General features: G+C 35.6%; 1 protein-coding gene across 7 annotated transcripts in view; it reads left to right on the top strand.

Moving 5' to 3' along the window:
* The window catches only part of FRYL (FRY like transcription coactivator), a 169301-nt gene that overhangs the window by 73467 nt on the left and 68478 nt on the right, over window positions 1-27356 (top strand). For 5 of the 7 annotated variants that reach the window (XM_054064535.1, XM_054064537.1, XM_054064536.1 and 2 more), the window contains 13 exons: window positions 5229-5282; window positions 10121-10260; window positions 10696-10792; window positions 12565-12644; window positions 13112-13192; window positions 13641-13809; window positions 14855-14947; window positions 17878-17976; window positions 19475-19576; window positions 21954-21998; window positions 25306-25409; window positions 26053-26161; window positions 27035-27121. In XM_054064535.1, the coding sequence (XP_053920510.1) occupies window positions 5229-5282; window positions 10121-10260; window positions 10696-10792; window positions 12565-12644; window positions 13112-13192; window positions 13641-13809; window positions 14855-14947; window positions 17878-17976; window positions 19475-19576; window positions 21954-21998; window positions 25306-25409; window positions 26053-26161; window positions 27035-27121 (1260 nt within the window). The remainder of the gene's footprint in view (window positions 1-5228; window positions 5283-10120; window positions 10261-10695; window positions 10793-12564; window positions 12645-13111; window positions 13193-13640; window positions 13810-14854; window positions 14948-17877; window positions 17977-19474; window positions 19577-21953; window positions 21999-25305; window positions 25410-26052; window positions 26162-27034; window positions 27122-27356) is intronic. The other 2 variants (XM_054064533.1, XM_054064534.1) reach the window with 1 other exon arrangement.

Below are 27356 nucleotides of genomic sequence, written 5' to 3'. Positions count from 1 at the left end.
TAGACACAGCTAGTCTGGAGTTAAATCTCCTAACCAGAACACTGGTATCAAGGTAAGTATAGCTCTGGAGTTCCCTTGTGCTGTAAAACTTATCCGTGGACAAGATTAAATAAATACTCCCAACAACAATCCTGGACTGTCTCTCCCTGCATGCTGTTGACTGTTAGTTAAACAAATGTTTTTAGATCTGTTAATCATAACAAATCAAAATATCTCGCCAGACTAAAAATTAGAAAACCTGTAAAACTAGTGAAATAATGCACAAGAAGAGTGACTCTGAGCTCTATTGTTTTGTGGTTTTATGGTGATTACATGAAGTCTACTTTAGTCATGACTTTTTACTAATAAGATTCTGAAATAAGTGTTTTTCTATGTATAAAGGCCGTATAATTTTTTGGGGGGATAAACCAAGAAATTCTGAATATTACTAGAGTAGTAATTTGTGGAGGTCTTTAACAATTCTGTCTGCGTTCATTTGTGAAGGGGAATTACTTTAAGCAAAATGTTTTTTTAATGCAGTCAGATGTAAATTTACACATATAGCCAGCATTCTTTATTTTCTGTTGGTGAAAAGGAAGGACTATATAGAAAAAAAATCAAAAGAGATGCCAAAAGCTGTGGAAAAGTGAAACGAACCTGACCCTGTATAGCACAAAGAAGTAGAAGGGAATTCTTAGGTGTCTCAATGAAAGGAAGTACTAAGGTGGTTTCATTTTTCTACACAGTATTTAATATAAATACTGAATATTTAGTTCTAGTGTATGACATTTAAAAAGAAAAATAAAAGGCTGAAGGGGCCCAGAAAAAGCACTGACTGAAATTGAAGAAAAAGCTTTAATGGAGGAGAGGAAAACCCTTTGTTATTTTAGTGTGATTTGATTTTGTGGGATGACTTGGCTACAAATAATAATATGGAGAATATATATAGTGTTACATAAATGTTTAATGTGTTAGCCAGAGCTAGGCTATTGGATGAAGCTGTTAGAATTTGGAGCCATTCCAATTAAAGTTAGGAGCCCGGCAGTTTTTGAAACTCGAAGGTGAACAAGTCAGCAGAGGAGCTAAAACGAATTAGGAATTAATTAAAAAAAATAAAAACAGTAACTTCAGATCAAGAGAACACCTGCGGTGAGGGGGTGGTAATGTTGAGGCCTGGGTTTCATTTAAAAGTTACTGACTTGTGATTTTAAAAGGTAACTGAAAGGTTTCTCTGGCTGTGAGTTTAGGTAGGATGTTCACTGAGTAACAATGTTGTTTCCTTTCACTTATTTAATTAAGAGTTCTCTGCTTGCAAAATTTTAATACTGCAGTTTCCAAAGTTGTGGAAAGAACTCAGCAAATGTTTAACATAAGTGTTTCAAGTAGTAAGTGTAACCATGGAAAGGAATAATCTCTTTAGCGAGTAACTCAAAACACTTTAAAAAAAAATGTGGTTCCCCTAAGTCTTTTATAGTAAAATATAGTTTTGAAGGAACAAGGGCTCAATCCCAATTTATTATAGCTTAAGATACTCTTCTTCAGCTGAGCAAGGATGACTGTGAGTCATGATACCAGTCTTCCCTGAATATGAAACAAATTATACCAAGATTGGTGACAAATTCAGTTACCTTATGCTTTGTTAGGCTACTTGTAAATACAGATGGTTAGAATTCGAGACAGTTTAACACGTTACTATTGAGTTATCAAGTTGTTAACTTATGAAAGCTGCTAACTTACTAAGTTCTAGTTTAGTCTCGTGTTTAAGTCAAAACCAGCAAGACTATTTCACTGGTATTGGCAACAGACTTATTTTATCCCATCACAGAGAAGCTAATCATTGCTCGGACTAGTACTGTATGCTTTTGCGAGGTGCCTAGGTGCTTTCAAAACCATGCCTGACATCTGTAAAATTTATCACACTGCATTTCTTTAGTGCAGGTTTCTCATACGGTGCTCTGACGCCAGGGCAAGGATGCAGGTGCTGCCCAGCAATTGGGCCAGGGAGGCAAAGCAGCATTGCTTGTCTGATTTCTTGCAGCTTGGAGGACAGAAACAAGGGCGCTAGTTTTGCTGTGTTCACCTGAGCCGCCCTGCTGAGGTGTGCTAGCCACCAGGCAACAGTGCCAGTGAATACTGGAGTGGGGCCAATGGGTGGTACCTTTTTCCGCGGATGCAGTTGTTTGCACAGCGCAGGCACGTCTGCCTACATCCTGATCTCTGCTGCCTGCCTTATGTTGACATTTCTGCTTTACACAATGGATACAAACTGCTCTTTGGTTAATTCAATAGTGGTTTTTTTTCATTTCACTTGTAAAAGATAAATGTAGACCTATTACTTCCATCTCTCTCTGAACTTACAGGAAGCCAGGAAAATAAATTATTAATTCAGTGAAAGTTTCCAGACATTTACTTTATAATGTTGGACAGATTTTTGTGAGTCACGTGAGGTGACTGGGACCATGACAAAGCAGAGTCAGAAGAAGGCATTGAAAGAAAATAACCTTTAAAGGCATACAAGAAATTAAAAGGCCCTGATAAACCTGTGACTGGGTTAAAGACTATTAGTTGGTCATGTCACATTTGTTGGTGTACATTAACCATGGTGATATTTACTTTCTAGCGGTTAATGTCTTTAACGCTGAAGAAAAATAATAGATTATGAATTTGTAAAGTCTTTCTGATACTAAAAAACCCTAAAAAGTTATTTCATTTACAGAAGTGTCTCAATTAGTATTGAATGGGGAGAAATGTAAAATTTAAGAAATACCTTAAAAATAGTTTCATCTGTTGACATGGATTTCAACTTCTTTCCCTAAAGACTTGGATTATTTCACTTCTGTTTGATTTATTATTTTCTTTAGATATTTCTGTTTTCAGACATGTGCAGTGTGTTTAGTAAACCCAGTGTTTGTTCACCTGTGTAATAGCTTTGTAGTACTATGGTGGAAATGTGGCACATTCGGGTGTCGAATCTTAAGGACTCTTAAGGAACCTGACTTTTACCATCTTACAGGAAAGTCACCTTTCTGTCTTCTCGGGAAATAGTTTTCTGGTTATTTTCCTTCAACTTTTTCAGCAGTATACGATGTTTATATAGGGTGGAACACATCTCATGTTTCTGCTTTATAGATAAGATTACAATTATTTGTGCAGTTTATCTCGAAGTATAGCACAGATAACGTGAATTCACCTGCAGGAGATCTTTGCTTATAAAAAAAAGGGAGGGAAGAATTCTGCTTAAAAGGGAATTCTGGTTTGCATGTGCTTTCTGGAGCTTTTGGTATCTGCTGCAAAATGTCAGTTCTCGTAACAGTATTTTGAACAGACTTAATGTATAAAATTATATCTATTTGTTAGATTCAAAGAGGTGTTTATTTGCCAGTATCTTAAACTTATCCCCCCTTGCTTTTGAACACAAAGTGAAAGAACGTGGCCTAATAAATATTTTGATGAAAAATTAGAAGTATTTCAGGATATTAAGTGTATTTTCCTGAAACCAGTTTCTTTTCTAAAATGTTTTTTATTTAGGCATTCTGGAATCGTACATAAATGACAGTGTTTTGTTAGGTAATTAAGTGGGTTTCTTTGGACTATAGAAAGTGAAAATGGTCTGACTTGTGAATTGGTACTTATATTATTTCAAGTTATACTTTCAGAGTAGGCAAATGCTTTTTTCTTGGGCAATGTTGAAATCGAGTTTTCAGAGAATCTAATAGATGCCAGAGATTGTGTCCTTTTGTGAACATTGAATACAGCGACATTCATAGCAGAAAATGCCAGAAATTGCCTTGTATTTTCAAGATCATGATTAGGGCAAGCGAAAATAAGCTGCCAATTCGTATCTTGGACATGGTATGTGCAATCCCAATTTGTATCTGTTTATCATATAGCCTGCCTGTTGTAGCCTTGCAAGTGTTATATGCCAAGCAATATTGACTGTTAAAATTGTCATCAGCCTGACATATGGGTGTTGTCTCTTGGTAAACTATTGAGCAGCTATTTTGTGTTAATTGAGGCAAAACCTGTTCAGGGCAGTACTGTCTATCTGTACCGCTGGCACCTCCGCACCAGGAAAGTTAACAGCTCTTCCAGCTTGCTACTTGAGTTAGATTGCCCCATAAAAGCTCTGTGTTTGCTTACTGCAATCTGTTGTGAGGTGTTAAACCTTACCTTGAGTGCTTTTTCTACTTCCCTGTCAAAGATAACATTTTTAGTCACTTATAATAAAGTAAAAAGCAGTTTAAATTTCTTGAAATAGCAGAAAATGCTCATCACTTCTTTAGACATCTGACTGCTTTGTAGTATGCTCCTGAAGCTGTTACTGTGGCACTTGGCTGGCCATAAACTATGGACTCTCAGAGCAAGTATATGAAACTTAGTCTCTTTTCTCTCCCCCCTTCTCCTTTCCCTTTTTTTGCTTTCCAAGATGCTCTAGCAAGAGACTATATAACTTGTATTTCTTGTAACTGTATAATTTGGTTCTCTCAACGGTAACTAGTAAGAATTACTACTACATTACTATCACAGTTCCCGAGTGTTCTGTTTTCTTAATGCTTTAAGTCTTATCATATTATTTTGTCAGGAATATAATTTAATTTTGCTTTTAACAGAGCAGTTTGTCTTATGGTACTGGTAGCAATGAAATATTGTAATAATTAAATTCTAGCAGTATTCTGTCTTTTCTGTACCTTACAAAGTCACTGCAAATGCAAAGCAAGTTATTATTGGCTTTCTCATTTTCATGAACTGGGTTTTCTAGCTGCTTCTCATTGCAATTCAGGGATAGCAGAAACTGGAAATGTGTTAAACAATTTTCTTTGCCTTTGTGAAAGCATTTTAAAAATCGTTCCTGTAGCTTACAATAACTGCCTTATGTGAACACAAATATGGTTGTTAATTCAGATTTGAATGGCTTTCCTTCCAAGTTTGCTTGGCACCCACTGCCAGCCATCTATTGAGCACACCGCTGCAGGCCTTACTGTTTGGGAGAGTTATTTGACATTTTATTTTTGTCAGTCTTCAGCGTTATTACGATTAAGCTACCAAATGAATTTTAGACCTGCATTATTCTATTTTGTGAGTATACTTCATATCTTCAGAAATGGTTCTAGCTGAAAAATAATGCAAGCATTCACATTGAACATTATTTCTTTAGCCTGTAATATAACTGAGAAAGAAGGAATTGATCCTTGATAATAGTCAATTGCATTTTAAAATTCATGTTTCTTTTTTGTTTGGTTTCCTTACAGGAAAAGCTCTTGTCCAGATCTCTTCAAAGAGGTGAAGATCTTCAGTTTGATCAGGTAGGAGACATGAAATTGAAGTCAGTTTTTATTGAATTAAGGTGGCTTCTATTTCTGCAGAATAGTTCTTCCGTTGTTGTAATGACTTGGAACAACCACATCTGAATCATAGAATCATAGTGGTGTAGGATGGAAAGGCACCTTAAAGATCATCCAGTACCAAGCCCCCTGCCATGGACAGGGGCACCTTCCACTTGATCAAATTGCTCAAAGCCTCATCCTTACTGGCCTTGAACACTTTCAGGGATGGGGCTCCGAAAACATCTCTGGGCAACCCCTCAAAAATTTCTTCCTAATATCTAATCTTAAATCTCTCCTCTTTCAGCTTAAAACTGTTATACCCCCACAAAGAGCCCCTCTCCATCTTTCCTGTAGGCTTCCTTTAAATACTGGAAGGCTGCTGTAAGGTCTCCCCATCGCCTTCTCTTCTCTAGGCTAAATAAGCCCAATACTCTCTGCCTCAGCTTGTGAGGCAGGTGCTCCAGCAGTCAGAAGATTTTGACTTTGAATGTTAGTTAGACTTCATTTTCCATTATAGAATATGATAGTAAGAAACTACTGGAAGAGATTAATTATTTGAAGGTGGCAGTGAAGGCTGCTGGAGGAAGCCTTCCTGACTTCATCCCTATACAACCTGGCAGTGTCTCTATACACGTCCCAGGTTACCTGTCCATGCTTGCACTGCCTGTGCAGTTCCTTCTTCTTTTTTAGTATAACCAGCAGGTCTTGACTCAGCCATGCCAGTCTCTTCCCTTTCCTGCCTGATTTTCTACATACAGGGACTGAGTGCTCTTGTGCCTTGTGGAAAGCTTCTTAAATATTTTCCAGCTCTGTTCCGTTCTCTTGTCTCGGAGGACCATGTCCCAGGGGGTCCTACCGAGTAATTCCTTGAAGAGGTGGAAGTCTGCTTTCCTGAAATTTAGTGGTCTGACTATACTCCTCACCTGTGTCATATCTGTCTGGAATCACTACTAGTCATGTATACTACGTATAGATCCTAACAATATGCAGTGATAAGAAAAGTAAAAACTAAAGCATATAACTTTTGAAATCTTGTAATATAGAAATAATCTAATTTTCCTGAAAAAGTAGTACTTCAAAAAGAGTTCATTTTGCTTGTGTGCTTATATGTATGCATGTGTATTTGTGTGAGTTCTTCTGTTCTTTTGTTGTTTGTAATCTATACTGTTTTGGGGTCATTGAGATCTGGGTTTTAATGGTACTGAATAACTGCTTTAGAGCAGAATGGCTTCTTTGTGGTGACAGAGATTGTGAATTTTTATAGGGAATTTTAAACATTGTTTGGCAAAAGGAATTAAGATTGCTTCTCTCTGTTTGTTGCTGGGTGTAGGAAGCACATATTAAATCAATTCTCTGGCAGTCCAGAAGATTGCAGAGGAAAACGAGGTTGATAAAGTATGAGAGAGAGGAGGATCCAGAGTGCACACCCACAGCAGCCAGTGAGCTACAGCAGAGAAGCTAGAGCTGTCACTGGGCCGGCTTTGTTCATCCAGAGATCTTTAAGGAATTAGGAACTTGAGTCTAAAAAGTGGCTTTAGCTGTACTTATGTGATGTCTGAACTACTAAGTGTTGTACTTTGTGAGTAAAAAGAACATGGTTGAAACTCAAGAGTCCCTTGGGGAGTAAGAAGGTACTCTAAGCTCAGTAAGTGATGAGAAGAGGGATGGAGGAGGAAGGCACGTAGGGTTGCCTGTCCCTATGATGAAAAATTAACATAGCTGCTTAATGGGATTGTAAGTGCTTTCTATTGGAAGCATAACCAGACCACGAGGGCTGCTGTTAGATATGACCATGCAAAATCAGTATTTTAATTTTCAAATAGTACAATTCTTTTATTTGTCATTGAGGTTTTAATTGGAATAAAAGTGTAAATTTAGCTAGAGGAGATGAAACTTTGTAAAATGAGAAGGAAATTTTTATGTTGATACATTTCTAAACTGTTAAAAATTGTAGCATTTTGGTACCAATGCTTTCCCTTTATCATTCCCAGCACATCAAGAATCTACTGGAGAGGATTTTTTTTATAGATCATATATTGCATTTCCTAAAATATTTTTGCTTGTACAGCTCAAAACTGAAATAGCATGTATTTTTCTTCTTTTGTTTGTTGTAGGAATCATACTTGGCAATTTCCTACTCTTGTCCTGAAACACCAGAACTTTATGATCATGCAGAAGCATATCTTGGCTACCTCATTGACTTTGCTGAATGCAGGTGTTTCTGGGCCTCAGGCTTGTTTGTGATAAGGCACAACTTGAGCAGTGTTTTTAGGATCAGGATTTTTGGCCATAGCTGGAATTTGGGCTTTAGCATATTACTATTATTTTGCATCTCTCTGTCTCTCTCTCTCAATGTGCTGTTGAGTATGTTAAGCACAGCAGTTAGCAGTGTGTTATGGCCTTTAAGACTGGAGCAGCTTTGATGTTTCATTCTGAGGAATATATGTCATGATGATTAATCCAGCCCTGTCTTCCTGAGCATTACAGGATCTCTCTTTGTCTGGATAGCTGCTTTTAACATAGGCATAAGTTAACACAAAAATGAAAGTGTGGGTTTTAGTTTTTTTTATAATTTTTATATGATGTGGTCTCAAATTTAGTATCCAAGCAGCATGGTAGTTATTTTAAATAAAAACAGTAAGCATATAGCTAATTTTCTGCTTAGTGGCTACATAACGTGAGCAAAGATTTTAATCTTCCTGATAATTTCAATGTCTTTTCATTGGAATATTAAGAATGCAAAATTTGGAAGCAAATAAATAATTATAATGTAAAATTGATTTTTCATTTCAAGAGGAAAATGCTTTGTAATGCCAGTAGTTTCTGAATTTAGCATTCTACCAAAGACAAATTTTCTAATGTGTGTGACACAGCTTATTTCTGTGGAAGATGATGTAGCTTGCCTAGCTACTGGAAGGTTTATGAATGTTTGTAGTATTAATATGCTATGTAAACTTGCAGGAAGAACTAAGAAAAAGGTTTAGTAAAGCTTACAATGCAACTTCCTTCTTTTTCTTATACCAATACACCTGTCAGTTTAGAAGGAAGGCAGAGTCCACATGCTCTGTGGGGTTATCTTACACTGGCAGCACAGGGTAACTTAAGTGTTCGCTTGATCTGTTCCTGCCCTGCTGTGTGTGTCGTTGCTGTGTGAACATAGGTCTTTGTGACTTACTGGATATATCGTTATTTTTAGTGAAAGAGACCTTGTTCCTTGCAAGGAACAGGCATTTCTTGCACATGAAGTTTCGGTGAAGGTTTTTTTAAGCTTTATCCAATGAGTCTTTTGAGTTCTTTTTTTCTGATGCTTCCTCTTACTGAAGGATAATAATTTTAATAGTAGCCCACAAATGTCTCAGGTGGTCTCATTGTTTTCTTTCCTCTTCTCCTTTCCCTCCCCACAAGCTTTTACTATTTTTTTTTCACAAGGAACCTTGTCAGACCTCTCCCACATCAGAAAATTTTCTTGAGCAACATCTTAATTTGTATGTGTTTCTTTTCATCGTGCACTACTTCATTTCAGATCACAGTGTAATGTCACAGCTTTTTTTTTCTATCCACTTCCAGTAGTCTGATGTGTATTGGTTGGTTGACTGGTTATTTATTTTGTATGGATATTGGTACATAAGGAACAAGGTTTTGGTTTCCAAAGCAAGTCATAAAAATTTCAATGTATGTTAGTATAAGAGTGAAGGTATTCTCAAAATGTATCCTTTTTTCCAAGGTGCAGGGCATTATAGCAAGCCAACAGAGTATTGCTAACTTCCATTTCTTTTCACTGCTAAAAAGGCTTCATATGGATTTCTGTTGCCTGCAATAACTGCCTTCATCTTTTTGTGCAGTTGTATAAACATGCATGCCCTTTATGCAACTCAAACTTGAAAACCCAAAATGCTTTATGTGAGGACAAAGAAATAATGATATTGGTATTATCTTGGATTTGTGGAATACTGAATAATAGACAAGTTATAGGATGAGGATGGCTTCTGTTGGAACCCCTTATGTGAAAGATGCAAGATGTAATTGATCTCTGGCATCAGTGAGCAATGTGATAACTCTCCTTTTCCACTCAGCGTTTTGGGGATGAGCTTTGTCACTGCTGCCTCACAGCAGGGAGTTTATAGTGGCTTTATGCTGTCTTTCTCCAGTTAATCTTGTCCTGCTTAAGCCTAGGCACTAATGATCTCTGTTTATATTAAAGGAAGCCTTGGGAATTTAAGTTTCATACCATTCTGTAATGGTTTCTATTGCTGCTGTTTCATGGATAAGTTTGCAACTTATGAATTTTCTGAAAGAGGGGAGTAGGTAAGGGAGTTATACTGAAAATGAATATAGCTTGAGATCTAGACAGTCAAATGTATTAAAAACAGAACAGAATATCTAAAAGAGCTCTTGTCTTTGTTTGTATAACCACTAAAGAAGCATATTGTGGAAGGTTTAGGAGGGTTATCTCCTAGCTGTCACTTGTAATGTAAATGTATGTATACTTCTGGGATATATAAGGCAACATTCAGGGAAATCCTGAAGTCGCTGCTGATTCCTTGGTTGTTTTGTATGGGTTATCTGTGCAAATTCAGTATTCTGTGATCTCCGTGAGTTTTGGAATGCTTTGTCTGCTTAAATTTGTCGTAATAATTGACTTAGTGTGTTATATTTACAGTAGTTGTCCTGAGTAAAAATGATACATAAAGTATCCACTTTTTAAAGTGATACAATATATAGTTTTTTACATTAAACCCCAGTTTGAAGGAATGGTTGTAATTCTAGCATGATAAAGCATCTAAAAATCCTAAACTATTTCTCTTACTTTTTTTCAGTTGATAAGCTCTATGAGCTCAGTAGCAGAGCACTGTCTCCCCTCCTTATTACGCACCTTGTTTGACTGGTACAGGCGTCAAAATGGAACAGAAGATGAATCTTATGAATATAGACCTCGGTCTAGCACAAAATCAAAGGGGTAAGAATTTTCAGTGAAAAGGTCTGTTTGATTTTTGTGTGATTTCTTGTAAGAAAATGTGCACGTTGTTCTTTTTTGACAAATGTTTTGTATTTGGATCTGCATTACCTAAATCTACGTAGAAAGCATGTGTTTCTTTGAGATAGCTTATGTCACTTGCGTAGAGGGACTTGATCCTTTTTGGGATAGATATATAGAAGGGAGTTGAATGCTGATAATTCCAACCTACTTTGTACCTTTGTGAATTGTTTAGTTGTTGGCAGGCCCTTTCAGGAGGGGGAAAGATGTTGGTGCTGCACCAAACCCCAGTCTTTCTAACCATTGATTTAATATGTGTGTGCAACAATGATTCCATGGAACATGTATACCCCCCTCTCTGCAATATTTGTGGTCAGTCTTGTGTATGATATGTGTGTTCTTGATTTCTTATTTTAGGGACGACCAACAACGTGAAAGAGATTATCTACTTGAAAGGAGGGACTTAGCTGTAGATTTCATTTTTTGTTTAGTTTTAATAGAGGTTCTGAAACAGGTAAGTTCTTTTGCTTTGGCAAACTTCTTTTAATATTTTACTTTTAATGTCAATTTTTATATTCTTTGTATTTTTATATTAAAAACTGGAGCACATATATGATGAGCATATATAAAGCTATAATATACTCTTGGATGCATGAAGCCTTTGGCCTCTCCTGTCTTTTCTTTGCTTGCCTACATTATCTGTTCACATGTCTTGGATCCACAAAGTCAAAACTGTTGGTGTGCTGCAAAAAGCAAAACTAAAAAAAAATAACATTATATCTACGTTCAGTACCTTTGGTCTGCTTAAGCATTTTTGAAATACAATGTGAAGTCACTGAATGACGAGATTAAAATGTCACTTTTTAAAAAAATTAGAAATGGTATGTAGTTTTGTTTGGTCATGCACTGTAGCATTAGATGATGTTACACAAAATTTCTCTCAATATAAAATTTTCATTGATGTGTGGACAAGAGGAGAGAGTTTGGCTTCAAGTAGCAGCATTTTTTTCTCACATTTTTTGAGAAGAGAAAAAGTTCAGTATAATAAAGGGTTTGAAGTAAGAAGCACGTGGTTAAAAAGAGAATCGTTTGGTCAATTTAAGATTAAAAGTTAGGTAAAGGAGAGTTTGTATGTTTTGTCAGTAATGTGAATTTGCAATTGGTCAGTCAAACAAAGTGCAGAAAAGATGATTTTTTTTGTCAATGGACGTCTTTATATTCACATTACATCCATCTTCCTGTCTTCCTGTGGGATCTACCATTGTTTAATTCTTAGACTGTTTTAGAGGGTGCAAAGAGTATGATATAGCCCTTTCTGTAATATGCACAGACCAACCAAAAAGCGAGTGACAGACATGATCTATGTAGGAACAACAATTTTCTGCTTAAATGACTTCATATTACTCATTGTATGAATGTGCATGTAAATAGCCAGTTCCAGTAACTGGAAGTTCTTGAACAAATAGCTTACTTGATGCAGAAGAGTATGAAATCGTCAAGCAGCAAGTGCTTCATGTGATGTGAAGAAGACAGTAATCTTTTCTAATATATTTTAGTGAAAATCTTAGTAGTAGTATTTAGTAGGGTTATCCTGGTCTCTGTTGAAATTGCTTTGAAATGTTAAAGATATTATGACCTCATAATTATATATTGTGCTTTTCTTTTAAATAATGCTTTTTTAAGCAAGTGTTTTCTTTTAAATGTGAGAAAAGTGGTGATGTCAAAGAGAACCTCAGTAAAAAATGGCCTTCTAGACAGTGCTTGAGTTTGATTTCTCACCAAATTGTTACTTATTGCCTGGAAGATTTTTATATATGTTTTGGCTGCTTTCATCTTCAGAAAGACTAAAATGGAGATGATCGTCTCTTCTGCGTTCTTACTTTTTGGCTTTATCTTCCATTATTTTGAGATGAATAGCATTTTGAGGTTAATTCTGTAATAGTAACACCACACAAAGTAGAAACTGTGGAAATATGCATAGTTAACCTAGTCTGATAAAAAATTCATGACAAATTTATAGTGCTTACATTACTGCTGCTTATTTTATTATTAAATAAGTAAAGCCTAAAAGCCAGTATGCAAAATAATTTAGGAAGATACCAGTGCAGTTACATTGTATAAATGTTCATGTATTGCAGAATTAATTTGATATCATATGGCAACAAAGGATGTGCCCTTTGACAGTGGTGGGAGAGGTTTCTACAGAGATTTTTACAGTACTGTTTATTTACCTCACATGTAGATATCTGTGTATATACATGCATAAACGTGATATCTGCTTTTCAGATACCTGTTCATCCAGTACCAGATCCTTTAGTACATGAAGTTCTAAATTTGGCTTTTAAGCACTTTAAACATAAGGAAGGGTAAGTTTCACTTGTATACTTGAAAATATTTTGGTATATTACCATCCTGTGTGTGATTATTGGGCTTGTTCTCCTTTGCCTGACATATAACATACTGGGGTTAATAGGGTAAGGGAACTCTGATTGGGATCTTTAAACTGAAAACATATTTTGAAAGAACACAGCTGTGTTCAATACAATGCTGAGTTTATTTTGCTTAAAATGTTTTGCATAGTCAGCCAGAGAAGACAAGTCTGAGTTTGGAGAATTATAGTAAACTTCTATGCAGAATATGTCTCTCACGTCCGCTTAATTAAACTACGTCACTTTAAATGTCACCCATGGACTTTATACTTGACTTGCACTGTTTTTATGGTAATTGTCTGCCTTGCCATGGAACAAAGTTTTTGTTTGTAATTGAGAACACACTTGGGCTTTAGAAGAACAGAGTTGTACTTAACTTTTTTCCCCTTTTCTTTACTCCTTAGGTATTCAGGAACCAACACTGGGAATGTGCATATTATTGCAGACTTATATGCAGAAGTGACAGGAGTTCTTGCTCAATCAAAGTAAGTTCAATCTCTAACTGTTCTCACATTTTGGGAAAAAAGACTTTAGACTTAAAGATTATTTAATATAGCAGCATTTATTAATGATCCCAGGAACTAACCTCTTAAGTGTCCATTGTAGGCTGGTGTGTCCGTCTCGTGTTGCAGCACAACCGAGAAATAATCTTTAGTACAACAGTGGCTTGTTTTGCCACCAACTTGTAGATGCAAGGAAAGGAGACCTGGCATCCATCAATAGTTGTTCAGTTAATGGGTGTGGTCTAATGTGCAAATCATCATAGGTGCTCTTACATGCCTAGGTTTTAAGTATCAGTGTTTATCTTGCTTGTGTTTCTTTTACTGTAGGTTCTGTTGTCGTTAACAGACTAAAGAAATCGATTTGAAATTATAGCTATCATATAGAAGTAACTAAGAATGCAAGTAATTGCCATCTATATTCGTTGTTCAGGTTTCAAGCTGTTAGGAAGAAGTTTGTCACTGAGTTAAAGGAACTACGACAAAAAGAACAGTCTCCTCATGTAGTACAGAGCATCATCAGTTTAATTATGGGAATGAAGTTTTTTCGAGTAAAGATGTATCCCGTGGAGGATTTTGAAGCATCATTTCAATTCATGCAGGTAAATGAATGTTATAGAAAACTGAAATGAACATAATTTTGCTTAAGCTGTGAAGCTACAATGATGCTTGCTGTGATCAGTCATTTACCTTACTTGTGTGTCATCCTTCATCCTTTTCTGTTTAGTTCATAAGTTCTCGGAAGTATGAATCGTTTGTTTCTCTGCAGTTCATGAGTACCTAGCATAATGAGAACCTCTTCTCAATTGTCTCAGCAATGTAGCAAATATATGAATTTATTGAAGCCTAAATGAAAATGGGTAGCAATCAAATAATTTTCTTTCTTTATGAAAGCATTGGGGCAAAGAAAAAAGTTACTTGATGTATCTTTTTTTAACAGCTGTGTTGCTAAGAAACGCTTTTGTTTAATAAACACTTCAGTTACTTTTCAGAGACTTAAAGTCTCTTTGTTTGCTTCCCTTGATTGTGGATTAAGAATTGTCTTAATTAATTGAACTTGCTCATTTCAAGTTATGGCAACTTGCTCATAAATTTTATTAGAGCTAACAGCCATTGACACTGATCTCAGTCCTGAAAATCTAACATACGCGTAAGTGCTTTAGATTGTGCCTAGAGTTGTCAGTTTGGTGTAGTGGAGTGTGCATACATGTGTGTGGATTATTTATTTTTCTGTAAAATTTTCTTTGCGCATCAAAGTCATCTTGAAAATGAGTATATATAAAAAATACTACTTTCTAGTAATTTTGAAAGAGATAAGCATTTATTTTTTACAACTTCAGAACAATCTGAGGAAAAATATGTGTATTTATATTCTTTTATATTCTGAGTACTCCGTGCTCTGAGTAGAAAGTAAATAGCTACCTGGTATTACAAGTGTTAGTTTCTTTCTAATTGCTGGGGAAACAGGTTTTTAAAGTTTCTAGTGTTTTGTAAAGTTGATATTGTCAAGGAGTATAAGACTAACTTGCACACATTGCATGTTTTAACTTCAAACTGGCAGTTGATGTGATACTATTGTTGGGTTTTATGGCATAGTGACATTTGTCGTTTTTTCTCTAAATAATTTTCTAATGCTTCCTTACTAAGGAATGTGCTCAATACTTCCTGGAAGTAAAAGATAAAGATATAAAACATGCGCTTGCTGGTTTGTTTGTGGAAATTCTCATCCCTGTGGCTGCTGTAAGTATTTATTCTTCCTGCCTCCTTTCCCCTCATTTTTGATTAGGCTCTCATTGTTAAAATAGCTTTCATGAATCCTCACAATATTACATCTTTACAGATTCAAAAAGACTAATAAGTAAATTGCAAGCAGCTATGTAACTTTTTAAAAAGAAATGTCATTGTGATTTGTGTATTAGTTTCCAATCTGTCTGTTTTCTAGACCCTTTTCTCATCAGAGGGCTGTATAATCTTACACTTGCTCTAAAAAAAGGAAATTTCATTGGTTTAATATTTGTTCACTCAAGGGTCCCATTGACTTTTCTCTATTAGCTGAAACCTGTTAAATTCTTTCTAGAATAAATTGAGAAATGTAACATTTTTACAGTCTGATGGGGAGAGTGTGATCTCCTATGCAAGAAGGGAGAACATAGATTTTGGCTAGCTAAACAAAAAATATTCGTAGAGGTGAGTATTCAGGAGACCTTATCCTTCAAGTAGAAGAGCAGTCAGTCATCTCCTGTATGCGTTTTAAATCTGAAGCCAGAAATTTCCCTCAGTAGCTATGAACAAGAAGAAAAACCTCTATATCATCACATTGTTGAATGTACAGTAACACTGCTTGTGAGAATGCTTTTGGTCAGGACAGGTTCTTTCCCTTTTTCCCAGGCCATTTTGCTCAGTTGTGTAAAGCTTGGTCAGTGAGAAGTTGTGGCAGCTCTGTATACTTCAAATTGACCATTTACCACAAGCTTAGATAGTTTCGCCATTGTAAGGGATACTTGCTGTGATTGTTGTATAAAATGATAGTTGTATTAGTGAATGCTAGGCCACAGTGTGTTCGGAATGCTGTCCTGAAAACTGGCAGATTGTGTCTCCATGTTACATTGTAGGGGCATATCTTACTATATACGGAGAACTGGGACGTGTAGATCCCGATTTGTACAATGGGAGCTACAAAGACTAGCGTACCGGGTGGGGATCCCATCTAAGCGAGCATGTGGGAAAAGAAAGATAAATCTTTCCGAATTCCGTATCCCCTTTCAGATGGGCTGCCTTGCCCTGAGCATACTTTTCTCCTTTCACTGGTCTCAACGTTGGTGTTTTTTTTAAAATTATTGGAAAGAAGAGAATGTCTCTTCTTAAGACAAAAGAGTGTGGTGTTACTAGTAGCTGTTTATTGACTGAAGTCCTGATCTTAACCTGAGCATACTTATGCTCTTGTAGAGCAGAATTACTCGTTTTCTTAAAAAGTAAATCCATTTGTTGTTTTGAACTCCACAGTTGCTCAGCAATTGGAGTAGGGGTACACTGTGAAAGTACTTAGCATTTAGGTAAACACGAATATTGGTTTGCAAAACTGTAGTTTAGATATAGGGAAAATTGCGTGTAGAGTAGTAAGGCAGAAGCACTATTTGGGAATTTGGACTATATGTCGGTTACCATGGAGGGACGTAGACTGGCTGTGCAGAGCACATGTGGTGTTTTGTGGATCGCTTACTACGAGCATAGCCTGTATCAGCACTTTCAACGGTTGCTGAGGGAGGTTTGATCTTTCCTTCTGACTTCATTCATTCATTCTCTAATAGTTTTGTACAAATGGAGCTTCTTAAATAGAAGTGGAGAGCCCCATTCCAGACTGAGATGTAGTTGAGAGGGTTAGTCATTCTTTTTGAAGACGTGAGGTGCAAGTTTGAATCTTTTTGAAGCAGATGAAAGAACTTAATCTAGGTTTTTCTGTGTCTTGGATACAGAAAATTGCTTAAGCCAGGAAGCTATTTGGTTTCATCATTGTGGCTTGTTTGCTGCCATTCTCTTGCTAAGTCATTCAAGCATTTTAAAAAGGTATGACCTGATTTGGACCCTGCAGGTATGACTGATGACAGCATAATTTACAGCAGAGAAGTTAAGGCTGATTTTGTAAGCCCAAGGTTATATTCCAAAACAAAAGTGTGATGATGGCAACAACTGAGGAGTATCTCATGTTGAGCTCATGTTGGATTTTAAACATAATTACTTTCTCAGTTCTTTCTTTTTGGATTTGTATGCATACTATAGGTGCTTTTTTGTGCTTCTCCATCATGAATGTTTTCAGAGTGTTCTTGGTAAGGTGGACATGACGTGTCTTTTAATAACTTGAAATAAAAAAAAAACCCAAAAATTATTTTACTTTATATTATAGGGAGATAATGTGTATAGAGCATCTCTTCCAGAAAAGCCAACCCTCTCCACAACAGCTTCACTCCCCTCCCCCCCGCGCCCCTCCCTCCCCCGTTAGGTAAATAAGGTGGAAACAACTTAAAAAGGTAGGCTAAGGGTAATGATTAAATGGATCATCACAGTTATCCAGAGGGAAGCCTGAGAGACTTGCAGGGCTATTGGTGAAGAAGGTAGCTGCCTGGTTTGTGGAAGGAAGGCTATTATGTATGCAAGGGCAGAGTGGGTAAAAAAGTTGCATTGCTCTATGTATCTGTTTTGTTAATTCTAAAGGTTGAACGAAGACCACTTGCCTGGTTGGTTGGCTGGTAATTGTGTGTGTTATTTCCTATGTTTCCAGTTTTCAGAACTGGAGGACATATAAGAAAAGGGGAGCACTGAAGAGGGGAACCGTGAAGAAGTTATGGATATTATTTTTTTAATACATGAAATATGCTTTTAAAGAATTTAAGTGTAGTTTTTATTTGTTAGTTGGTGGCAAATAGCTTTTCTTCTGTAATTATGGACTACAGGCCACATTCTTAAAATAGTGTTTTTTATAATGGGTTTTGATTTTTTTTTCACTGTGTTGTTTTAGTGTATAACATGATTTCTTATGCTTCTGTTTATATTTCTAATACATAATGTGAGATTTAACTTTTGAATATTCTTGAATTTATGGATGTCTTAATGTATATTTAGATTTTCTTCTGTATAAACTTTTAAACTCATTTATGTGTGTATTTTTTTAATAGGCTGTTAAAAATGAAGTGAATGTGCCATGTTTGAAAAATTTTGTGGAGATGCTTTATCAGACTACCTTTGAATTGAGTTCAAGAAAGAAGCATTCACTGGTATTTGAAAGAAACATTTCAACTTCTCCATTTTGCTTATCTTAGACTTCTAAGATAGTACATTATTTGAGGAAAAGCTAACAGTTGTATTAATTTAAATCTTAACTCCTCAGTTCAACTTCAATATTATTTATTGGTAAATTCACACTGTGTATGTGCTTTTGCTCTAATTTTGATTTCTTTGTGTAAGATATGTGCTCTGTTATCTCACTTGTCTTGAAATCCCTGTTTGGTTTTGATTGTTTTAGTGGGTTTTAGCACAGAGTTATTTAACCTAATGTCTCTTCTCAAAAATCTTGCATTGAGGGAGTCTGTATATTTATATTATGTTTAATTAAAAGATAGAAGTGTCAGACAAGACTTTTACAGCAAAATAACAGCCTGTTAATGGGCCTGCCTGTTTTCTCCTTTCCGCATACACTGCAGGCTTTTTTGCAATATTTTTAATTATCTTTTTTGGATATAAATATCTATGGGGTTTCCTCTCCACCCCCTGACTGCATCTTAGCAAGGATTTAAATCTTTTATTAATATAGTATTTGGTAATTCTTGGTGACCATGGCAGCCACGTTTCAAGTTGAATCACTTCACTTTGCTGGAACACGTAGAGCTAAATTTTGCTTTACAATTGGCATGTTCAGTAAACACAAGAATTTAAAATGTTTTATCCTCACTTTCATGTTAGGGATGAGCTTTACTTTCTGGTACTCTGAGCATATAAAGGATATGTCATTGTACATGGTTAAACTCCTTATGTAGAATAACATAAAGTAGCTGATGTTAGTATTCACAATGTCATTTTATTTATGAAGTCAGAAACATTGTTACATCAAGATTACATTTTACCCATTCATCTTCATTCTTTTATTTTGCTCCATAACAAGATAATCTTCGATCAGATTTGGTGTTTATCACCATTATGTTGTAAACTGTTAAAGTATGTGATATTTAAACAGATCTTACATTACTAAAGCAAAGCAAAGTCACGTTAGTCTGCATATTCACAGACTTTATTAAATTGTGTATTCATCCTTACTAAAAGTAGACCTTAAGGAGCAGTAACATTTCTGACAACCTAAAGCCTACCTTAGTTTTTACTGAGTTGATAAAGTTTTTCCTGAATATTCTTGGAGGCAGCTCCCTCTCCCAGCATGTAGGACACCATTAATTGAACCATATGTTCGCAGGGAAAGAGTGAATATTTTACAAAAGGTGAGATCTGCTCACAGTCTTTGTTTGACATCAGGCCTTGCTAGGGAAGGAGCTTCACCATGGTGCCACTGCCCCAGGTGTACACCGTGAGCTCTTACGGCACATAGGTTATACCCAGGATACCATGCCTGGCATGTGTGTCCTGCCTAGTGTAGGGAAAAGGCTGCCATGCTAAAACTGTGAGAGTGAGAGACAAGAACCGACTGTGTGTCTCATTCTCAATGTAGAAGACTTGGGAGGTCTGCAAAGAGCAATTTGATCAATTCTTTTTCCCCCCTACTCATAGGCTTTGTACCCATTGATCACCTGCCTGTTGTGTGTCAGTCAGAAACAATTTTTTTTAAATAACTGGCACGTTTTCCTGCAGAACTGTTTGTCACATCTAAAGGTAAGACTCCTTTTCAATTCAGGAACTGTCACAAATCAATAGCATTTATTCTGATATGTTTTCAGTATTCTCATGCCAAATAAATAATGAATATTTGGCTGTTTAAAAGGACACTGTGAATTATTATTTTTTTAAAAAAATCCTAAGTCTCCATTATTTTTAAACCTAGTAGTAAGTTTTTGTGATGCTACGTAAAGCAGGAAGTAGATGGGCCCCCCTTGGGGACAACCAGATTTAGAATCTGCAGAAGTATCTACTAATAAATGCTATTTATGCCAGAGAAATTACAAAGTATAATTCTTCATGTGCAAATTATACATGAGAAAATAGGTGACTGTCTACTCTTTTAAGTGGAATGTACAGTATCTGCAAAAGTTCTCTCTTTTGTTCACTTATGGAAGGAATAGCAAATTAATTTGGAGTCCAGAAATGAGATTATATCTACAGCCTGTAAAATATATATATATATATATTCCAAATTAAAATTACAGTGTCCCTTTAACTCATAGCTTCAATTGATAACATTTGAAACAGAAGTTGATTGGTAAAGAGGTCAAGTTACTTAGAAATTAGGGATTTGTTTTAATGACTTTTCTTGTAGCATTCATGTTTTGTGTTTTATTTGATTAACGTAGTTCATGATTTTGCCTAATGTGTTGATTTTGAAAATTTTAATGAATTCTTTGATCCACCTTCATAATATTCGTTCTGGTTAGGTATGAGTGACAATTCTGAAGCTTATTAGTAAGATACATAAACCATCATGAAGTCAGGAGGAAACAGGTTTAGCTGCTTGGATTGGTTTTTAAGGGTCATTTTGTTTTCATTACATCTTTCACACTCTTCTGTTGCTTGTTGGGTTTTTGTATATTTTTTCATCTAACACTTGCAGTTCTTTTGCAATATTTGCCTTGACTTTTGTTTTGTTGTTTATTTTGCTTATGGAGGCTGCTTTTGCTTTTGTTTCTAAAGCTTTTTAAAAAATTCTTACAATCTAGGAGTTGTGCTTTTCTGGCATGATGTCCATTGCTGATAATGGAGCTATTAAAACTATAAATGCCAGTGAGTTTAACTGATAGTTGCTGAGCATGCATTTTATATTTTACTTAGTTTTGTTAACCACTAACAGCTTAACACATTTACTGTAAGGCTCTATTCAGCAGAAATTCCACGTATGAATTTCTGCAATTCAGAATTTGTGATATTACAATGCTATGCTATCAATTATTATCAGTTATTTAGGATATTTTATGACTTTGTTTAACTTGGCCCAACAAATACTATTGGCTTTTTGGGTGCCTAGCTTGTTTATGAGCTTTGAGTTTAATCTCGAAAAATATACCCCCACTGTCCTTATGAATTAATGTGTTCCTTTGTTTCTGAAGCTAATGAAATGCATGCAGTCTGTTATAAGTAATCTCATTAATTTATAAATAAGAATTTCACAGCAGTTTAGTCTTTCAGATTTCCCCTTCCACATTTTATTTCCTGTTTTCCTAATGACTAAAGTTAATTTATTTGCAGTTATTTGAATATGTAAAATGCAATAAGGATTCTAAATCCATTGTCTCCAGCATCTTTGTTATTTAATCAAGTAATTTTGAGCATTAATGGGAGATACTTTAGAATATTGTAAAGCTTCATCCACCCCTACCATATTAATTAAAATTGAAATAATGACAGCACTTAGACTGTGTCACAGGGATATTCTATGTAAAGAACAGTTTATGAGGAAGGATTAAGTAGTTTTGGGTTTGGACCAGTGCAAATAGCAGATAAGTGAGTTGTAAGAGTCAGTTTAGACCAGGAGTGTACCAAAGTTTGTCTCTTGGCGTACGTACAGCTGGCCTTGTCCTACAGAGAGGTTGGGATGCTGTTTCAGCATTATGCCCGGCAGGGCATTACTTCACACACTGTAGTGTAGGCAAAATTCAGAATTTGTTCAGCAGACACTGGCACTGCTCCAGTATCCTAAAACGTTTTGACTAATATTTAGATAGTCTAGTTCTAGCAGATTTGTCAGAAATCTGATAGGTTCTTGGATGAAACTGAGTTGTCATATCTTTGCCACCTCTGGGGAGAGGAAGGAACATTTAAGCAAGCTGCTGAAGTGGGAGAGAAAAGTGTCCATCATTCTGTGCCACTGTTGGGTGGAAAAGAATAGTTTTTTTCACAGTTTAACCTTAGTGTCTGTTACCATAAAACCTTGAAAGTTGGAGGAATGAATTCTGTCACTATAACAAAATCTGTATTTCTACTGAATAGAGTCCTTACTAGGCAGCTACCTGTTGGTTTTGTGCTTTTTTTTCATCTAACATGCATGTGCCTCCCATTCTCATGTTTGTTATGTTTTGCTGTCTCACATTGCTTTATTTAGATGCCATCTAACAACAGTATCAGAAAACAAATAGAAACACTGCAGGTGAGTTAATATGTTGTTATAACACAGTGAAATGTTGCTTTTGTCTCATGTAAATACTTCGGTTTTCTTTTCATGTTAACTGTTGTATTTTGTGCTTGCCTTTCTTTGTAAAATTGCTGTTAGTGCTGTTAAGAAGCAACAGGACTAAGAATAGCTAATGTTTCAAAGATCTGTTTTCTTGCGAGGGAGTAAAGAAGAAAGATCATGAAATTACCTAATATAGTTTTTTCCTTGAAGGTGAAAATGTGACTTTGTGAGATTGAGTGTCAATATCACAGCTAGTTTCCCTGAGTAGCAGTGCATGTTTCCACTGGAAGTAAAGTACCTACTCAGATGTGTGTTTTGTTCTGTTAATCCATTTCAAAAATTATCTTGCATGCAAACAAGCTTGAAAACATTTTCACTATAAATGTGAAACTGATTTACTATAACTACTTGCAGTGCACTAACTTGAAAGACTTTTACACTGTTGGTTTTGCAGGTTTTAAAAAGTAGAAATTGTTTTAGTTCAGAACAGAAGAAAAGTTTAACATCAGTATTAAAAAGTACTTTCTTCAGTAAGTGACTACATTTGACTAACATGGAAAAATGCTGTTTTGTTTCTTGCCTTCATTGAGATATGTTTCATTGACTCATCTTAATATGTCATGTAAGGCCACTGTAGATTTGCTCTTTTTGGTTTTGTAACAGAAATACACTTCTTGACAGCTTATTCCATAGTTTGCTGATATAATTTATGTTAATTGTTCTAAGGATTTTAAACAAAACTATGTTTGAAAAAAAACCCAAAACCCCAAAGCAGATAGATTGCTTTAAAGTCTGACAGGCATCAGCTGAAATGACTGAAATTCAGCCATACTGGTGAACTACAGAGGCATATGTACTGTATTCTAAATGCAGTAACCTCAGAGAGAAAAGGAAATACTGACATATTAACACCAAGTATACAAGAAACATGCCATAAATTAGATGCCAAAAGTAATTTTATTCTAGCTTATTTGTTTAGTTCCTAGTTACAGGAAAAGATAATGAAAATTTTCAGTTGTTAAGAAATACTTAGTACTGCTTTGTTTATTTTGTAACCCTTTTTAAAAGGTGACTGCCTCGTATATTCTTTTTTTTTCAACAAAGAAGCGAACTTTATCATAACTAATCAGAAGTAGCTATGTTGGACAATAAACCTCTTAATATGTAATGTTGTTACTACATTGTAAAATATCTGCTATCTATACAATTTTGTTATTTAGATGATTGAAAGCCATTACTAAGATTTTGTTTTTCTTCTGGACCTGTAAATTAAGTTCCCCTTTGGAATATCAGAAATAAGAAAACTGACTCATTACTCTGTTGTAGTCTCCCCATTTCAGATGGACTTTGATATTGCAAATACAAATGAATTCACCAGCCTTTGTACATCAAGAATTGTTTGCCTGTAGATTAAATATGATAAGATATGATAAGTATGATAAGATAATAGTAGTGGATTTTCACTGTTTAAGTTGATTAAAATCGAAGTATTGTAGTCTTGCCCTCTTGTACAAGTGTTTGCTTCTTGTTTCCTCATAGTAGTGCTGCTGGTAAAATAACTGGACAGTGGGACAGTTATCTGTCTGAGTATTAACCAGTGGCACATCTAACTTTTTATGGGTTAGATTTTGTCCCAGTCACCTTCCTAAATTTACCCTCTGCAGTTTCCCTGCAGCTGCAGGTGTGCTGATTTAGAGGCAACAGCAGGAAGAGGTTTCTGAGTGAGGGGAGGGTAGAACAGCATTATCACTGTCTGGGTTAAACTATTCCCTCTCATATCCTGATAAACATTTGTGTGTGTTATTTGTCCTTGAAGTAGCACTTTTGTCTCTGTGATTTTGTGATAGACTTTCAGCTTTTCTTGAAAAAGCTAGAAGCTTTTTTAAAAGCTGTTGCCCAAGCCAGCAGTTCTGGCCCACCCGTGTTAAGGCCATCCAAATTACTTTCCTTTGTGTAGTCTGTTGCACAGGCATGACCACAAAATTATTTTGTTCAATTTATTGGTGTGAGTTGGACTTTGTTACTGCTAGAATCAATGCAAAGGGAGCAGTGAAATTGCAAAGGAGGGAACTAGTGGTGAGACCATTTCTTTTCGAATGGTGTGGTCTTGGATCCACTTACACGCTTTGTGAAGTTGCACCCCACTTGTCTTGAGGGGGCAAAGTACTTTGCTGTGCTGACCCATTGACTTGTGGTAGAGGTCACAAAATGTGAAATTAGTTAAGTTCAAGCCATTGTGTAGATATGTCTTGAAATAGAGAGACTTCACTGGAGAGGGGGAAGATGTGGTTTTGGGGTTCTTTTATTGGTTTTTTTGGTGGTTTTGGTTTTTTGGTGGTTTTGGTTTTTTGGGTTTTTTTTTAAACCGAGAACGCCTGAAAAATATGACAACTGGGAGTCATTCTGTTCATAAGCTCATACTTATGTCCAGTTCCAAGAAACTCACTGGACACATCAAGATTATAAATACACCAAGAGTCACTAGTTGGAAAAGGAATTGCTTGAGCTGGTGTGAATAATACTAGTTAATATTTTGCACTGCCTAAGAGCTAAGAGGAGCAAAGCTAAACTCCTAGTAGCAGCTTTAAAACAAGAAATCATTGTTTTTCATACAATGCATGATTTAAAATGAATTATGCCACAAGATTTTATATTAATTCAAGAAAAAGCTAGCTTAATTGTTACAATAAAAATCCATTGGAAGTGAGTAAACATTAATACAGCCTGCAGGAAATGGCTAAGTTGGGTGAAGCCCAGAGTGCACACCCAGAGAAGCATCCTTGTGTGCCTGGCCTGTTTTGCACTCTTTTTCTTCTGCACCTGCTCTACTGTCTGCTGTCCTAAACTGAATGATGGACTCAGCGACTTTCAACCTGATCCAAAGCAGCTACTCCCGTACTTTATAGAAAATATAAATTAGTTTGTTATAAAGTAGATAGTCTTTACCAATGGCTTTTTGAGAAAAGTTCTTGGAAACAATACACCGTGCCTGGATGCCCATCTCAAGAGGAATATCTGCTTTTTAGTTACTCCTCTGCTCTCAGAGTGACAGACAATAAAATAATCTAAAATTCTGAGTTAAGTGTTCAAGTAGTCTTGGAAATATGCACTACAGGGTTGTTTCTATGTAAACACGTTAAAACTTGTAGTCAGTATTAATTGCATAAGTTTTCATTGATCAAAAAAAAATCAAATTATTCTCAAAAGTCAAAAGAGTAATAGTAGAATTTTCTGAGTGTCTCACAGGCAGCATTAACTGTATTTTTCATTTATTTTACAGAATAAAGATCCCAAAATGTCCCGAGTTGCACTGGAATCTTTATATAGGTTATTGTGGGTTTATGTTATTAGAATAAAATGTGAAAGCAACACTGTAACTCAAAGGTAAGTTCATTGCGGAAAGGATTTTAAACTGTCGATTGGTGAAGGGTTTTGCTCCTAGTGATACCAAAAGAGATCTTGAACCCTGCTCAGGGGATGGTAGACTTTGGTAAACAGGGGAACAAAGACTTCATCTTAATAGAAAAAAACAAAAAGGACTTGATTACTTTGATAAGGAGAAAGAATAGTCTCTACCGTTGTCTTTGCAGGGATATACAGGTATAGAAGCGAGTGGAGAGATAAGAAACAAAATTTTATTAAAGTTACAAGGCACTAATGGTACCAGAACAAAGGGGGTATGAAGTGGCCATCACTAAGTATAAGCTGGAAATGAAAAAGATTTCTTTATAAATTAGCATCATGAGAATTTGGAATAGTAATTGACATTTTGTATCTCCTCCTTACTATTGCTAACTAGTTTAAAGCAGAATCTTGATCGCTTTATAAATGAACCCTATGATACTATTGCCAGTGACACTAGAGGACTGTGCTTTATGTAAATGGTCCTACCTGCTGTGTTTTTCTGTATTATTTAGTTGTAACCCCTACACCCATTCTTCCAGATCTGAACTGTAACAACTGTGCTATTGTAAAAACTTAAAGTTTAAAGTTTTTATTTGTTTCTTTTGTTTCAAAATTCTTGTAGCCGTCTCATGAGCATTGTTTCAGCACTTTTTCCAAAAGGGTCACGTAGTGTGGTCCCACGAGACACACCTTTGAATATATTTGTGAAGATTATTCAGTTCATTGCTCAGGTAAGAATATGCCTAGGGCGAGCTATAAGAATAGAATGAGCATTATTTGGAAGAAATGTAAATTTAACATTAGTTTTTTAAATATTTGCACTGAGTTAATCATCATGTCTTGAAAAGAATTTCCCCAAGTATTTAAATTAAATGACTTAGTGTGTGTATATATGTGAAAATATAGCAATATAATTAGTGTATTCTATTATAATATTTTTATAAGGGCAGAGCATTGGAACGGTAATATCCGCTTATATTTAGTCTGGAGACAAGCCTCTGTAGATAGAAAAAATATGGAATGCATGCAGTAGTGTGTAGTAAGTATTGCATTATGATGTATATTATTTTGGGTGTTTCTGTTGTTGCAGTGTCAACATGCAGGATATGCTCTCACAAGATAAACTCTTAAAACTGTTAACTGTAGGTTAGAGACATGTTTTCCTGTCTTACCGATAGCTTGTCGGTGCTTCAGCTTCCAAAATTATTTACTTCTGGTCATGCAAGGATGAGGCAGGACATGCAATCCTTCACTGCTTCATTTTGTTTCCTCAAGCTACTCTTTTTAGTAATAATTTTTAATTATCTGAAACAATTCAGCTTATTTGTAGAGATGTGTTTGACCTGAGCAGAATTGTCTGGTAATTTTTTTCAGGAGAAATGGTTCAGCCATATCGGGATATGAGCTGTCTTGAATTGTACTATATTTTAAAAACACATTAGGTCATAAGAATAAATAGAAAAAAAGGAATTTTTAAAAATTTTTTAATTTTTATTTTTTAATACTTTTAAGACATGATGCCCAGCAGGTGTGCAAAGCCAAGAAATTAAACCATGCATATTAGCAGAAAAGAGATGATCATATCAATCTATTTTACTTTATAGGAACGTTTGGATTTTGCAATGAAAGAAATAATATTTGATCTTCTTAGTGTTGGAAAATCACCTAAAACCTTCACTATTAATCCAGAGGTAAAAAAAGCTCATTACTTGCATGCAGTGAGAGCTGCGCATTGGGAGATTTTTTTGGGGAAAGTGGTTAGCTATTTTTGAGACAGGAAAAAAGATTAATGAATATCTGAAGAGGTGTTCTGCTGAAACTAAAGAAGTAATTGTAGTCATGTGCAATTGCTGTTTCATTTCCTGTGAGACAGCTAGCAGCAGTCCTACAGTTCAGACTCATTTCAACAATTATTTCAGTAAATAT

Source organism: Cuculus canorus, chromosome 4, assembly GCF_017976375.1.
Source record: "Cuculus canorus isolate bCucCan1 chromosome 4, bCucCan1.pri, whole genome shotgun sequence".
Lineage (NCBI taxonomy): Eukaryota > Metazoa > Chordata > Aves > Cuculiformes > Cuculidae > Cuculus > Cuculus canorus.
Note: the sequence above shows the minus strand (reverse complement) of the source record. Positions and strands in the feature narration are given on the sequence as shown.